At 36.7% G+C, this 16,059-nt stretch overlaps 1 protein-coding gene across 6 annotated transcripts in view; it reads left to right on the top strand.

Moving 5' to 3' along the window:
- Positions 1–16,059, top strand: part of LOC109108024 (zinc finger protein 521-like) — a 76,341-nt gene that overhangs the window by 43,218 nt on the left and 17,064 nt on the right. For all 6 annotated transcript variants that reach the window (XM_042769265.1, XM_042769257.1, XM_042769223.1 and 3 more), the window contains one exon: positions 14,348–14,479. In XM_042769265.1, the coding sequence (XP_042625199.1) occupies positions 14,348–14,479 (132 nt within the window). The remainder of the gene's footprint in view (positions 1–14,347; positions 14,480–16,059) is intronic.

Genomic DNA, 16,059 nt, shown 5'->3' with positions numbered 1-16,059 from the left:
CCAGTAATGTTTTTTTCTAAGGCACATTTATAAAAATTACTCAAATGTCCTAATTGAGCTATGGCCCAATCCTGGCTTAGTCTAAGCCCTGTCTGTGAAACCAGGCCTATATCTCAAAAATTAAGCACGTCATAATAACAAAATTAGTAAACTTTTTATAAAAAAAAATAAAAGTTTACAATGTAGCCTAATAAGCTTTATTTTCTTTTAATAAAACTATGATTATGTTTTGTGCTCAAATGTATTATATTGAAAGATAATTATGATATTGTAAACATAATTGTTTTAAATTATGTGCTGGTATTACCTTCTGAACTGTGATTGCATTATAAGATGCCACAGTGTGTTCGTAATGTAATAAATTGCTCATACAATAACCTATTAAATAATGTGAAAAATTATTACATTGAAAAATTATTATTACATTATGAGTTCAAGATTTTATTACGTTTTGAGCAGTTATTACATTATGAGTTGCTATAGGGCATGCTGCTCTTCTCAGCTGCTTATTAAAGAAGAGCACCCCTTCGCTGCTTCTCTTCATCTGTGAAGGGCATGCTTCCCCAGTCTATGCTATTCAAAAGGTCTTTGCTTTAAAGCTATTGGGATTTTGTTTGCTTGTTAAGGCTTATCTAGTGTTAGTATCATGTTTGTTGCTAGACCTGCTTGTTGCTTTAAGCTGTTGGCTGTTACTGCAAGTTCTGGTATGCGGGTAAACTTCAAAAGCAAGAAGCTAATGTTTAAGCTGTTGTTTAAGGCCATCTAATGGTTTTTTAAATATGCTTGCTGCTTATGGCTCATCTGGTTATTGGGAATGCTATTTCTTTAGGTTTCTCTGACCACTGCAGCATGCTGTGTCTAAGCAAACAACATGCTTATTGCATAAAGCTATCGAGTGTACTGGTAAGTAATTTTGTCTATACTCACACAGGTTATCAGATTGAGGACTTACAAACCTGTAAACTCATGAGTTGATTTATTGAGTTGATTTAAGGTGTTTTTATAGAGTTTTTAAATAGATGCTAAAGCTTTAGGCCAGGTAGAATCTGTGATCTCTGAACCAGTTCATTTACTTGCTTCTACGGCTGCAGTACGCTGTGTTTGCTGAGAACTGGCAAACTAATTCTAGTGGGTTTTCTGAATCTTTAATCTTTTTCAGGTACTGCATTAAAGGGGCTTGCTACTCTTCTGAGCTGCTTATAAAGAAGAGCACCCCTTCGATGCCATTCTTCTTCCGTAAGGCTTTTTCAGTTAGATTGCTGTCAGAATGTGGTTTGGGGGGCGTTCAGCATATGGTTTGTTTTGGGGGGTTATTTATGCTCTCCCTGCTCCTATCCATGAAGGTTGCATGGATGGGCAGGGAGTGTTGCCCAGAACAGAACCATACCCCCAACCTAAAATGTATGCTAATTGTAAGTTATATTTGACGATAGTGTTCCTGACAGAACCAAATTAATTAGGTAATTAGCAAAATCATCTACCATGATTTTATCTTTCTATCTATCTATCTATCTATCTATCTATCTATCTATCTATCTATGTATCTATCTGTCTGTCTGTCTGTCTGTCTGTCTGTCTGTTGATAGCTCACATGATTGCTCAAACCTTTCACCTCTTTATTGCAATAAATGTTTTGATTGGGTTTATACTTGAATTTAAACATATGCATATAGATATTGGATCTTGTAATTTCCAAAGGCCTTCATTGTTATAATAACTTTTGTGTACCTGTTGCTCAGTGGTAGAGCATTGTGTTAGCAGTACAAAAGGTTATGGGTTCGATTCCCAGGGAACACACATGCTGGTAAAAAAATAAATAAAAATGTTTAGCCTGAATGCACTGTAAGTCGCTTTCTGCTAAATGCATAAATGTAATCTTTCATCTTAACATATTCACTTCTGAAACACGTTTCTAGACAAACATTCCACCGAACAAAACATTACTGTGGAAAAAGTGTATGTTCATTTGGGAAATCATTTAGAACTTAAAGTCATTTTCAAGGTTCACCAGCATGGCATGCTCAGCATTTCCCATCATTAAGAGCATGAAGTGTTAATTGCAGTTTGATCTCATTAGTGATTAGAGTCATTTTCTTTGAGCATCTGAACTTCTCTGATGAAGACTCCTCTTCTCGCTTCTTAATGGCAGCATTGCCTGCCAGTGTCTGCTAACTCCGCCGACTTTGGGGAAACATGCTTAGGCTTTAATGATTATTATCATTAAGAAATATGAAAGAGCCAAGCGTTGGTGACCCAGCTGTTCATTAAAGCAGAGATTTTTTTGTAGCCAGAGTCAGAGCATCCACCCATGAGTAGACCTCCACCTGCGCAAAGTCCATCTCTGTCCACATGACACCATAAGCTCTCTTCTTTGACCTCCACACTAGTTTGCTTTATGTCTATCTGTAGGTTGTTGGTGAAGCTAGAAGGGATTTCAATTAGTTAATGTATTATTATTAACATCATAATTTGTTCTGAATAAACATCACTTCATTTTTGTGTTGTATGTATTTTTGTTATTTGGATCTGAAAGGAAATATTTGCCCTCTCAACTCTGCTCTAGTCTTCAGTTTTAAAATGAAACCGAAAGATCTGTACTTACAGTATAATTATTGTCAAACTTCAAGTCATCTTCTGTGAGCAAAGTCTGTTATTTTTCTGTGTAGTTGATATTAGTTGAGTATCTATCTATAGGCTTATCTAATATCTGTCTTTGTCATTTTAGCATTTATATTACAGTTATGAATTTGGCAAACACTGTAATACAAAGTGAATTACATTGCATTCAAGGTGTACATTTTACCAGTTCATGCATTCCCAAGGAATCAAACACATGTCCTTGCTGATGCTATAGCACCATGCTCTGCTGTTTGAGCTACAGGAACCTTGTTAAAACACCATGCCAAGTTAAAAATAGGTTTTGCAAATTCACCCTGTGTCCCCCTGCCTTTTTTATGTTGGGCTTTGTTTAGGTGTTTTGAAATAGAAAAACATACATCCTGTGTGAACACTGTTTTAAAATGTGTACAATTGACTAATCAACTAGTCATTTACTCCACTTACCAACTGCTATATTCTGAATTTTTTTTGGGTTTTTCACAGCAATCATAAGTGAAGAAGAGCTCTAATATCACTCCATTGTCTATATTCATATTAACGCAGGATCATTGCATTCCTACAACTAGCCATGCGGCTGTCCACTGTAGCTGGAGTGGAACCCTTTCAAAAGGTACTAATATGTACTTTTAAGGTATTAATACCATATGTACTTCTAAACTACTAATATGTGCCTTTAAGGTACTAATATGTACCATTTAGGGGTAAATAAGGTTCAAAGATGTACCTTTTAGCTTTTGTACTTTAGGGTTGTACCTTTTTTTTTTTTAGAGTGGTCCATTTGCCAGACCCATTGTCACCTTTCATATTAACACATACACATTCTTATACACGTACCTGTAGTAAAAACTGATTAAGATGATAAAAGGGGATCATAAAACATATTGTAATATTGCTGTGTGTTTGTCATATTTCTAGGTTGCTTGTTTAAATGGAGGTTCTGATAACTCTATCGGGGCTTGTTTTGGTGTAATGGCTGTCTGCCTTATCCCTTACATACCTGTCCTGCATATACAGTTTGTCACTCGATTCATCTCTCCTGTGCTCTGGGCTGTATCTGAGACCATGGGTCCTGATGAGGCCAGCCTGCCGGTTGTTTGCCAGCTCCTGTGTCCGTGTGGAATTGAGGTGGTATGAAAGCAGTGCAGTGAGTGCGGTGGTGTCCCAAGCTGCCCGTTTGCTTGCCTTCATCAGCATTCCACCGATGAGAGTAATTAAAGCTCAAATTAATTCTGCTGTAAGCAGACGAGCCGCTGAATAACTGATATTGGAGGCGCGATGATGAATGCGCCACATCAAGGGTGAAGCCCTGGAGACACTGCAGGAAAAAAGACATCTCCTTTTGTCTGCTCTCATTTTTACTTTGGCTCAGTTCCATAACCTAGTGAGCTGCCTCATTGCCTACATGGGCAGCCGCCTTCTAAGGCCGCATTCTAACTGAGATGAAACCTCATGTTTGGAATGCTCTATTCCATAGGTTGCAACATTAATAGTACTCATGTGAAAAAGACTGCAGATTTACTCTAAAATTGATTTCTATATAGTGTGATGTCAGTGTTTCCGCCACCACTTGCTGCCAGAAAAGATTTAATGCACATTGGAATTGACTTTACAAGAGGAACGGAACACCAGATATACAAGATATTCCCTCATTTAGTGTTTTAATGATGGTGGTGGAACCACTGTCCAACACATTGTTTCGAAATCTCCCATTGGGCTGAGATCTGGTGACTGCGAAGGCCATAGTATGTTACTCAATCCATGCCAACAAAATTCCCCCTTATGTCATACCGGTGCCACCTGATCCTTTAATTTGTCATTCATCTTTTACATATATATATATGTTGTTCTGTATACAAGTTTTGTCTGCAGCCTGTGGTTTCCTCTACAATATCCAGTTGGAGTCACCTTACCCTGTTCTGCTGGAAAACTGGGCCCAGATGGAGGAATTTGATTAAATAGCAGTGGAACACCAATTGTTGCATTGGATCCAGAGTCGGTCTGTGAGAGAGATCGGTGGGGGCTGTTGAGTAGGAGTCTAAAATGGCCTTCTGGTGCGAGCGGGCCAGCGCTGTATCTAGAAAGAGGCAGCCGCTGGGGTGCAGTAATATAGAAGCCCTTTTCCAACAACCAGCTGGGCCTTTTAGGAGCTGCTATCCCCACAGCAGACACCCAGCAGCCTCCGAGCAGCTTGACTTCACCATATGTGGAGGTTTTTTAACACTCCACCTGGTTTCCCGGGAGGAAGTCGAGCCGCTGGGATGCTGGGAGCAGATGAAATGCTCTTAATGCAGCCAACAGTATGAGAGAACAGCCCGATGCGGATGACCTTGGAGCCTGTGCCCGCACTACAGGAACATGGCCAGTTGGATGCTTTACTCCACACAGCCATCTCTTCATATCCAGATCTAAGTCACTTTCTCAAATAATTAATGCAAGTTACTTTTTTCCCCATTTATTCACTGACACCCCTCCTGTCCCTGCGTTGAGCGAAATTGGTGCAGAGGCACTTCCTTTAATCTGAGGCTTAATTTCACTTTTGGTCTTTACGTTTGCCAAAAATGTAAATTTTGATGTTTTTGGTTCTTAAAACAAACAAACAAACAAATAAGCAAGTCCAGCCCCGGTGACAAAAAGTAACACAATGCATTACTTTCCATAAAGAGTAACTAAGCAATGCATTTAGTTACTTTTTTATGGAGTAACACAATATTGTAATGCATTACTTTTAAAAGTAACTTTCCCCAACACTGGTCATGTCCTGAAAGACTGATTGGTGATCCTTTGCCCACCGTCCATAATGAGAAAATGGGCTTTGAAAAAAATAAAAATAAAACACAAATCCCACACACTAAGTCCTTCCTGCATGCACTACAACATCTCCAAGAGTCTAAGTGGGAAGTTAGTTTGCTGGACATGTGATTGACAACAGACACTTTTACAGGAGAACTTCAACAAGCTAATCTACTTAAGCGCTCCCACATAAGTTCCATGCATTTTGTGTAGGCTTTTGGGTAGGGCTGCAACGGTACACCAAATCCATGGTTCAGTATGTACTGTACCTCAGTAGCAACTCTGGATTTTAGTGCAATTATTGAACAGAATAGTAATTACAGTACTAGTTAGAAATCTAGCCACAAGAGGAGATTATCGGGGTCCACACACAAATGATTAATGTAGGTGATATAGCTGACGATACAATGGCCATGTCTCTTTTCAAATATGATACAAATCTTTGAGTGACTCTTTATGGAAGTATTATTCTATGTACTATATAACAACATAGAAATAATACCGTCTCTTCAGTTTAATTGGACAGCAATAAATTCAGTTATGTCTGGCAACTTGACAAATATGTTTTCAGTTTCATTAGGATATATAAAAATAAGTAATTTGGAGATTACAGATTTCTTTGCAAACTGATTATACTTAGATTAGATAGATGCAAATTAATCAAAGCATCGTGAGCCAAGGAATCAGAGGAAAGAAAAAAATGATTCTAGCCCTTACATTCCAAATATTATTAATTTGATTTGAGCTGTTGGTGGCGCTAGAGGGTTTGAGTTAAAGACTCCAAAATTGCTGTGGTAATTGTTCAGACTGTCCTCTATCAGTGTGCCAAATTTCACAACTTTTGACCATATTGTTCTATGAAGAAGAAGACGACAACTACAATACCATACTAAGAAAATCCTAAGAAATACAGTAGGGTTCCATTACTTTGTGCTTGGACCTAAATAGCTAGACAACATCACCTATCCATCCATAGCATTGCCATATCTGCTACTTTGGGCTTTTTTTTTTTGTTGTTGTTTTTTTTCTTCATAGAGCTGTTTGATAACATTTATGAGTATGATCATTACTATCAGTTACACTTACTATTATGATCAATTCTGTCAGTTAGGATTAATACACAGTATGAGCTGTTCTGTCTGTTTGGATGAATGCTGTTAGTGAGGTGTTGGAGACAGGTGCTATCTGTGTGTGTCTTTAAGCATTAGTTCACATGCTCAGATGAGCAAAATGAGAAATAGTTGCGTCTCCTGTGCATTTCACATGTGGAGCACTGTTTGAATGGCACAAGTGACAAAACATTGACATGGAATCATTGTAGTGTGTTATTGGTGTGTACATCAGTGGAATGAGAACGGACACATCACAAAGGTACTGACATATGGCAGTCGTAGACTAATGGTTAGAGTGTCAGACTTGTAACCTGAAGGTTGCTGTTTTGTGTCTCAGGTCTGGCAGGAATTGTCCGTGGGGGGAGTCAATAACCTGTGCTCTCTTCCACCCTCAATACCACGACTGAGGTGAGACCCTTGAGCAAGGCACTAAACCCCCACAGCAATATGATTGCCCACTGCTCTGGGTGTGTGTGTGTGTGTGTTCAATACTATGTGTGTGCACTTAGATGGGTTAAATGCAGATCACAAATTCCTAGTATGGTTCACTATACTTGGCCACACATCACTTCATTTCACATATTCCATCCAATGTTTAGAACTCAAATGAGGCTGACAAAAAGTCCTTGACGCAATTTGATTAATTTTTATAATAAGATATGAGTCAATTTTGAAGTGGTCCAATGTAGCTAATTGGCCTGTATCTTGTGAGCACAGAGTCCAAAGTGCACAAAACTTGGTACAGATGGAGAGCAGGACATTCTGAGTACACATGCCAAATTTAATCAATTTCCAACTATAGTGGCTGCAGTTACCAAAGAAAGTCTTGAACATTTGAACATTGAGCACAAACCCATATGTACAAGTACTTTTGTTGGAAAATGTGACCGTTTTGGTTATTTTCCCAATTTTTTTTTGTTAAAACAGCTAAACAGAATATATACTACAGAGAGTGTGTTTGAAATGTCTTCCACCTCTTTTTAGCCTCGGGTGAAATCCTGGCTGCATTAAGATATTGTAGATTGTATATAGAAAGGCTGTCTTCCCCCTTTGGAAGGCTGTATGAGTTCAGCATGCTTTGACCTCAGTGTGGTTGTGTTTTTTTTTTCTTCTGCATGGTCTTCTCGACAGATCTGGCAGCAGATTAGATGGTTTTCTACTGGCAGGAGTCAGGGGAAGCTGATTTGCTCCAAAGCAAACAGTCATCTGAGTTTGGCTTTTCACTGGACAAGTAGCACACGTGTTTATAAGCACATATGGAAAACGGGTTACTTTAGAATGGAAAATGGAACTATTCACACAATCACCTTTATAAACCGACAGCAGTTCCATGAGAGACATGTTTGTGCAGCTGTTGCCTCCATTGCATTTGATGTTTTGTGGCTTGTTCCTCTTACAGTGCCCACATTACTCGCCCTGAGCAGTGTCACATTGGGCGTACTTATCACGTGTGCCCTTCACGTACCCCATCACCTGGTATATAACAGGGTAATCCTTCCCTGACTCAAGTGAGGGGGCCGAAAAGAACTGTTTCCCTTGAGACGAGATGTCAGCCTCTCTGAGTACACATCCAGTGGGAGTGAATTACTGAAGTCTTTCTTCTGTGCCTGTGTTTCTTCTATATGTGTGTGTGTGTGTGTGAGTATAATTGCAAGCGTAGAGGGAGCGTGTCTCTCAGTTTTGTGATTGTGAGGTGCAGACAGCAGCCAGAGGGTTCCCCCTCGCCTGCCTCACCTCACACATCAATACAAATACACACATAACACATTCTCCCACAAGGGTGCCTACCCTCAAAATCCCCCGCTGATGGAAGCCACTGCAGTTTTCAGTCAGGTTTTCTTGCACAGCTTCATGTAAACGTGATGCCATCAGACATCACCTTCAGGAAGAAAGAGAAAAATAATGAAAACACTAAATTGTGCTCATCACATCAATGCTGTTTTACACATGCATTTGATTCAGTCTAAATTGATTCTTTTTCACTTTACTTCTTCTTTAAAGACCCCATGAAATCAAAGGAGTTTTGGGACTTTTAGTTACCTTATGTTAGTTATGAAGTCATGTTAATGTACATTTGTGTTTGTCCATTAAAATTTCCTCTAAAATAAGAATTTCCTTCCTAAATCATCAACTAACCATTTTTGCATTGCTGTGCGTTTAGCAGTGCTTATGGTTCACGAGTTCACACTTACATATAATTAGCTGAAGTATTATAATGCATATTTGGCGTGCTGTCCGGGGAAGGGCTCCGAGCTTGGAAATGACCCGAACCTAGAGTACCCCCCCCCCTACCCCTACACAAAAAAGTGTAAAATAAACTCTAAGTGGAGGAGATGGGGTGGGGGGGGGGATGCTGATAAACCATCAATGGATAGGGGTAAGTCAGCTGTATTTATACCCTAGTGTTGATTATCTTAAGAGCGCTCCACCTGTGCTAATTAGGCTAAGTATCTGACGTGCTCCTCCCAAACCTTGTTAATAAAACATCATTTCATAGAGTTTCTGTACTTTTGTTTTCATCTGTTAATGTAATCTCTTCATGATTTCAGTGAATGGAAGTATTTCTGTTTTAATGGGTTCTGTATTTAAAATGGAACCTTACATCCAAAGTTCATAGAAGTAAAACTGATAATATTTTGAAAGCTTTTCATTTGTAATGAATGAGTTCTTTATTTTGTAATTTAAAAATGTACCTTCCATCATCTATTAAATATTACAGTTGGTTTATATAGTAACCAACTGCCTAAACTGAAATGCGCTTAACTATTAGTTTAAATTTTAACACATAGTTTTTCTGTAGATTAATTGTTTATAAGGAAAAGGCATAAGGATGTTTTTCCAAATTTATCCAGTCTGTAGATGTGATTGTTTAGATGCGTTTTTGATTTTTGAATGAACTCTGTATGATATAGACAATGTAGTCAAGCATAAGCATCATCTAACACTTTCATTAAAAGAACCGCAATGCATTCTCTTTATATCACCGAATTGCTGATTCTATTTAGATTACACATATTCCAAGGTATATGGTGTGCAGCGAAGCCATTACATATACATGAAATGCTCAGTTTTAGATGCAACTCTATTCTATTTCTTCATGTTCATACCTCATAAAATTTTTTTTTTTTTTTCATGAGATTGGGTTAGATAATCGGTCTAACAAATGTCTTGTTCAATTATTTAATAGAATTAATTTGCATTTGAAGTCATTTGAAGTCATTATGCATGCCTCTTTGAATAAGTTATTCATTTTGGTTACATTTCTACTAGATGCATTACAGTTTCATATAACTTCACCACAAATTTAAGAAATGCAAAAAAAAAAAAAAAAAAAAAAAACCTACTGTTTCTGATCTATTAAGTTATTCATGGATCAATAGTGAAATCATTTTATCTAAAGCATTTTTTGTTGCTGTTATTATTCAAGAAAATCATGTAATCAGGTAATCATTTTATGGAAATGTGTACAGAAATTGTAAAATAACTTGAGTGTTTTCTCATCTAAATGCATAAACTATGCACATGAATAATCAGTCAGCCAGTATATATCACATTATGCTATAAAATAATTTTCATACATGGCTGCTTCAGATCGCTGTATCTCTGCATGTTCTATAGCACGACACGATCTGATGCGTGCTGTTTGATATCCGGGGTGTAATCTCACAGGACCTGCTCCTCCGTGCCGTCTCCTTCATTTGGCATGCTGCACAACAATCTGATTTGTTTGCTAATTGTGTCCTGTTCTTTATCTGATTGGTGCTCTTGCCTCTTTTGAATTGTGAAACTATGGCAACAGGCATCAGTGGGGCGGCTACAGAACACGCGAGCCAAAGAAAAAATCAGCCCTGTACTGCAGTCATTTCTGTGTTTGTATGGTTATCTTCATCTACATGTAGAAGAGACAGAATTGAAATCATTTATAGATTCAGTGATAGTTACGTGAGAGAAATCTCTGATTTGCAAAGAGTTATTTTCTCTGAGCTGTTCACGTTTTGTCCCGTGACTCGTGCAGAGAAATGGCTTTTATTGACCATGTGTGATGCAGGACTGATGTCAGTTCTGCAGGCATTTGGCTTTCATTCATAAATGACTCGCTTCTCATTTCTGAGCAATTTATTCTTGGTTTCAGTGGAAACATAAGAATAAGTGAACTGAAAGAGAAGGAGATTGTGAGAGAGAAAGGGCGGGCGGTGTGGAGGAAGTGTGAATCTGCTGTGTGAGGCAAGATATCGTCCCGCGTTGATTCATCACGTCTCCCTGCTGGATTGTGAAGGGATGTCTAATGAAGTTCAGGCCGTCAGAATGAAGGGACTAATTCTGATTTAGCTGAGCTAATGAACTTCCTCTCTCCTGGTGTGAGCGGCTCATGGGGCGGCCGACAAACTGACGGAGAGACACTGCAAGACGAGGAAAGAAAGAGTGTGTGAAATGCTTATTTGGTGAATGCTGAGAGGTATTAACATGAAGCGGGTGTGCACTCTGAAATGATGCTTTATGTATAGTCTTGTATGTTAGCAGGATAAAGATATGTTCAAATTAGGTTTATATTTTTGGCACAAAAGCACTTACCAAAGGATTTTAAGATGAAGCAGTATTCATGCACACTGAAAGGGAGTGAAAACTGCATTTAAAGGGATAGTTCACCCAAAAATAAAAATTCTGTCATTTACTCACTCACCTTCTCTCTTCTGCTGAACTCAAAAGACTTAGTTTAAAGAATGTTGGCAACCAAACAATTTCTGGTCTCCATTGATTTCATAGTATTTTTCATTCAATGGAAGTCAGTGGGCAGAAGAAAGAAACTCAAAGAAAGAAACTCAAGAGTTGGAACAATGCGAGGGTGAATAATAATAATAAAAATAAAAATCCCACAAATGAATGCAAGGGTGAACTATTCCTTTAAATCACATCTGGCTGTCCCACAAATGAATGCAAGTGTTCAGTTCAATAAAAAAATTGTAATAGCGTAATTTTGCTTGTTGACAAAGATTTTGATGACTGTATCCTGCATATATATGCATCAAATCTAGGAACCAAAAATTGTCTTTAAATTGATAGATATCCCAGTCGTGAACTGTAAGAATGATTATTTTTTAGTTTTTCTATTTTAGTAAGTAATTCATGGTAACACTTTATTTTAAAGACCAATTCGCATTATAAACCAGCATGCATATTACTAGCATACTGACTGTTTATTAGTACTTATAAAGCAAATTGTAATCTCTTATTTTGCATGAGCATATTTTAGATCCCTTAACCATACCCCATACCTAAACTTAACAACTACCTTACTAACTGTTAATAAGAAGTAACTAGTTAATATATAAAACCAAACCTCAAAGTTAATAGTTAATATTGAGAATTGGACCTTAAAATAAAGTGTGACCAAATTCATAATGACTTCATGCCACTGAATATAAAGTTATTAATGTATTAAAATTTAACCTCCTACTGTACATTATTCTTTGATAACTGTATGAATGTTTTTGTCCTTTTGACTCTTAATCAGTCATGAGATATCAATCTCGCATGAAGATCACATGCAGAAACACTACAGCATTCATAAATGAAGTATAGCTCAGGTCCATCATTAATCACCAGTGTTTGATTTGATAAAGTTTCCCCTATAAAGCCCTCTTACACTATTTTCAGCATTAAATGAATAAACACACGGCAGCCCGCCTGAGCTGCTGAACTCATCAGGGAAATCACACACACAGGAGGAGGAGTCAGCGTTTAACTCCCAGGGCTTTAATCACAGTTAATTTGGCTCATCATGTATTAAGAGATGCACGACTCCCTCAGTGAGCTGTTCTCAGGTCAGTATCTGCCGCCGTATAGCTGCAGCATCACATGTATCCATTGAAGATCAGCCAATCTCAGAATGCATTATGACAAACTCTTTATATCTATTTCAAACATACATACTGTTCTTTAAACTTTGTTCAGCAATCTGCTAGAAAAATGGAGCTCTGCCATCACAAGAAAAAAAGTAAAGTTTAAAAATGTATTACAAATGAAAACAGTTTATAATTTAGAATTACACAGATATCTAGAGACCAGGATATGGTCTTAGAGGTTGGCTCTGTTGAATTGGCAGCCATGCAGACAACATAACAACCTCCCAGCAATGCCCTGGCAATCGCCCACAGCACGCCAGCATTGTGAAGGTGACTTTTGCATGGGCAAACCACTCGCATTAATCGATTAAAAAAAATGAAGTTTTATGTGTGTTGTAACCAGTCTGGTATTGTGTTTGGGTGCTGTAGGTGTGTTTGAAGATCCTGTCACTGTTCACTCTATGCTAAATGCCATCTGTGGCCACCTGTGCCAACGGCTCCTCTGGGGTTTCTCCCATGTGCCAGTGCAACCGCATATGCCCACACAGACCTTCAAGATCAGACCAGCTCTGATATCACTGATAACATCAGCTCCTCTGTATACACGCAATTTTTAATTGTACTTTCAACACTGCTTATTTTCCCCTCATAGAGTGTCTAGTGATCACATTCAAGGTTTATGACTAAAAGTGATTCAGACAGTATTGTTATATGTTGATCCAATTAAATACTAGATTACAATATCATTGAATTTACAGCTGTGTAGTGTGAAATAAAACCTATTCAATGTTAAAAAGTAAGATAAAATAATGATGTGATATCAATGTTAAGTCTGTTTGCAAAATCAATAACTAATTAACTTAACGTTGGTATAACTAACATTGATTCATCGGTGAAATGCCCACTGGACTGTACTGTATAGATTTTCTTTATTATTATTATTATTATTATTATTATTATTATTATTAATAATTTTTTTTAATTGCATAACACTGTAAGAATAACTGCATAGAAAAAAAAAAACTTTTCTGAAGATACCAGCACATTTTACTGTTCAGTTTACAGATATTTCCTTCAAACCAAAAACAGAACACAGTATAATGCATAATTCAAAACACCAGTGAAAAATCAATATGAACATATTTTCATATTTTCTTAACACTTTTCTTAAGAGACAATACTACACAATGACAGAATGAATGTTTTAATATATATATATATATATATATATATATATATATATATATATATATATATATATATATATATATATATATATATATATCATGTGTGTGTGTGTGTGTGTGTGTGTGTGTGTGTGTGTATAAATATATATACATTGTTTATTAGAAACCCTTTTCACATTGTTGTGAACCAATCCAGATCCTATTTTTGATTTGAAATACACTTTTTATTTCTTAATACTGTATTAGGTCATTATGAAATTAAAAGAAGTTCAAGGAAGTTCAAGTGAATCAAATGCATGTTTATCAGAACCAAAAATATTATTGGTATTTTTTTTTTATCTGTTCTAAATAATTTTTATTATTATTATTGTTTTAGGAACAATACAGGAAACACATGAGTTATTTAAAGAAATACTCATTTAATTAAATGAGAAAATTATAATTGATCATTTTTGGACCATTTTACATTGTGGTGCAAAGTTTTTACTATTTGTTTATTTATTTGTTTGTTGCGAACGTTGGTTACAAAGTGTATTTTACAAGTACTCAAATCTTTGTTTCAAATTCTGTAAATTATGAAACAGATTGACATCTTTTGAAAGTCAAGATGACACACAGGACTTTTTAAATATGAACATCTGGCGAGGTTTCAATGTCTCCTGTTTATTCTTGACTGAGATTCATTTCATGAGAATGCTTAAAATGCACTGCAAATCATATAGTGTGCTTGCATTGTGAATGTTTCAGACATATCCAGTGACGCAGCTTGTGTTTCTGTTTTTCTGTCTTTTCCCAGAGGAAGGCCTCATTCATGAATGTAAACTATGCAGTCAAACCTTCGACTCTCCAGCAAAGCTGCAGTGTCACCTCATCGAGCACAGCTTTGAAGGCATGGGCGGCACCTTCAAGTGTCCCGTCTGCTTCATAGGTACATCTTTATTTTCGTGTGCGTGTGTGTGTGTGTGTGTGTGTGCGCGTATGCACTAAAATCAAGCAGTCTTTCATACAATATCAACAACCATATTATTATTTTTTTATTAATTAACAACAGTTTTCCACATTTTAGAATGATCAAAACATCAAACCTTTGAAATAACACAAATGGAAGTATGATTCTGCTCACAATGGATATTCTTTCATGAGCTGCACCATGGGATACTTTGTAAACAACAAATTCACATACTGGTTTTCCCCTGTCAAGATCACTCCTTGCAATCTTCTCCATGCATTTAAGATCACACACAGACATTGATTTCCTCAGTCTTTTGACTGGTAGTGTGTTATTGTGACAGTGAGTGAGAGGAGCAGGACAGACAGAGCAGACGCTGAAGAGTACATGCAGTGTTAGTGGATGTTGATGTCAATGATCTGCTCTGTCTCTGGATGTGAAGGAGGAAAGCGTCTCATCTCTGGTGTCAGCAGGGTTAACTGTCTGCATGATGAAATCCCAGAGCTCTCAGAGGCTGTTTGCTGCTCAGTGCACAAAGCTTCATTTCAGACTGTTTCGACTGTTGCTTAAGTGGGGCTTTCACAAACACCTGGAACTTTATGATGGAACTGTAGTCAAACAATCAAAATACACTCTCAGAAATAAAGGTTAACCTTGTTTACCTCTCAAGGGTGCGTATTAGTACCTTAAATGTGAATACTGTATGTGACCCTGGACCACAAAACATAAGGGTCAATTTTTCGAAATTGAGATTTGTACATCATATGAAAGCTGAATAAATAATCTCTCCACTGATGTATGGTTTGTTTGGAGGACAATATTTGTCTGAGATACAACTATTTGAAAATCTGGAATCTGAGGGTGAAAAAAAATCTAAATACTTAAGAAAATCCCCTTTAAAGTTGTCCAAATGAAGTTCTTAGCAATGCACATTACTAATCAAAAATTAAGTTTTGATATATTTACAGTAGGAAATTTACAAAATATCTTCATGGAACATGTTTTTTACTTAATATCCTAATGATTTTTGGCGTAAAAGAAAAAGCAATAATTTTGACCCATACAATGTATTGTTGTCTATTGCTACAAATATACCCCAGCGACTGATCTGATTGACCAGAATGAGCAATTCCTGAAAATACTTTTATATACACTATATACAAAAAAAATCTGCTCATCAAGCCTGCATTTATTTGATCAAAAATATATATATAATATATATACAGTACAGACCAAAAGTTTGGAAACATTACTATTTTTAATGTTTTTGAAAGAAGTTTCTTCTGCTCATCAAGCCTGCATTTATTTGATCAAAAAAAAACAGAAAAAAATGTAATATTGTGATATATTATTACAAAATAAAATAATTGTTTTTAAATGTATTATACTTTAAATTATCATTTATTTCTGTGATGCAAAGCTGAATTTTCAGGATCATCATCACATGATCCTTTAGAAATCATTCTAATATGATGATTCATTATCAAAGTTGGAAACAGTTCTGCTGCTTAATATTTTTCAGAACATGTGATACTTTTTTAGGATACTTTGATGGAATA

Source organism: Cyprinus carpio, chromosome A2 (genome assembly GCF_018340385.1).
Source record: "Cyprinus carpio isolate SPL01 chromosome A2, ASM1834038v1, whole genome shotgun sequence".
NCBI lineage: Eukaryota > Metazoa > Chordata > Actinopteri > Cypriniformes > Cyprinidae > Cyprinus > Cyprinus carpio.
The sequence above is the reverse complement of the archived record's forward strand: the minus strand, read 5'-3'. Positions and strand labels throughout refer to the sequence as shown.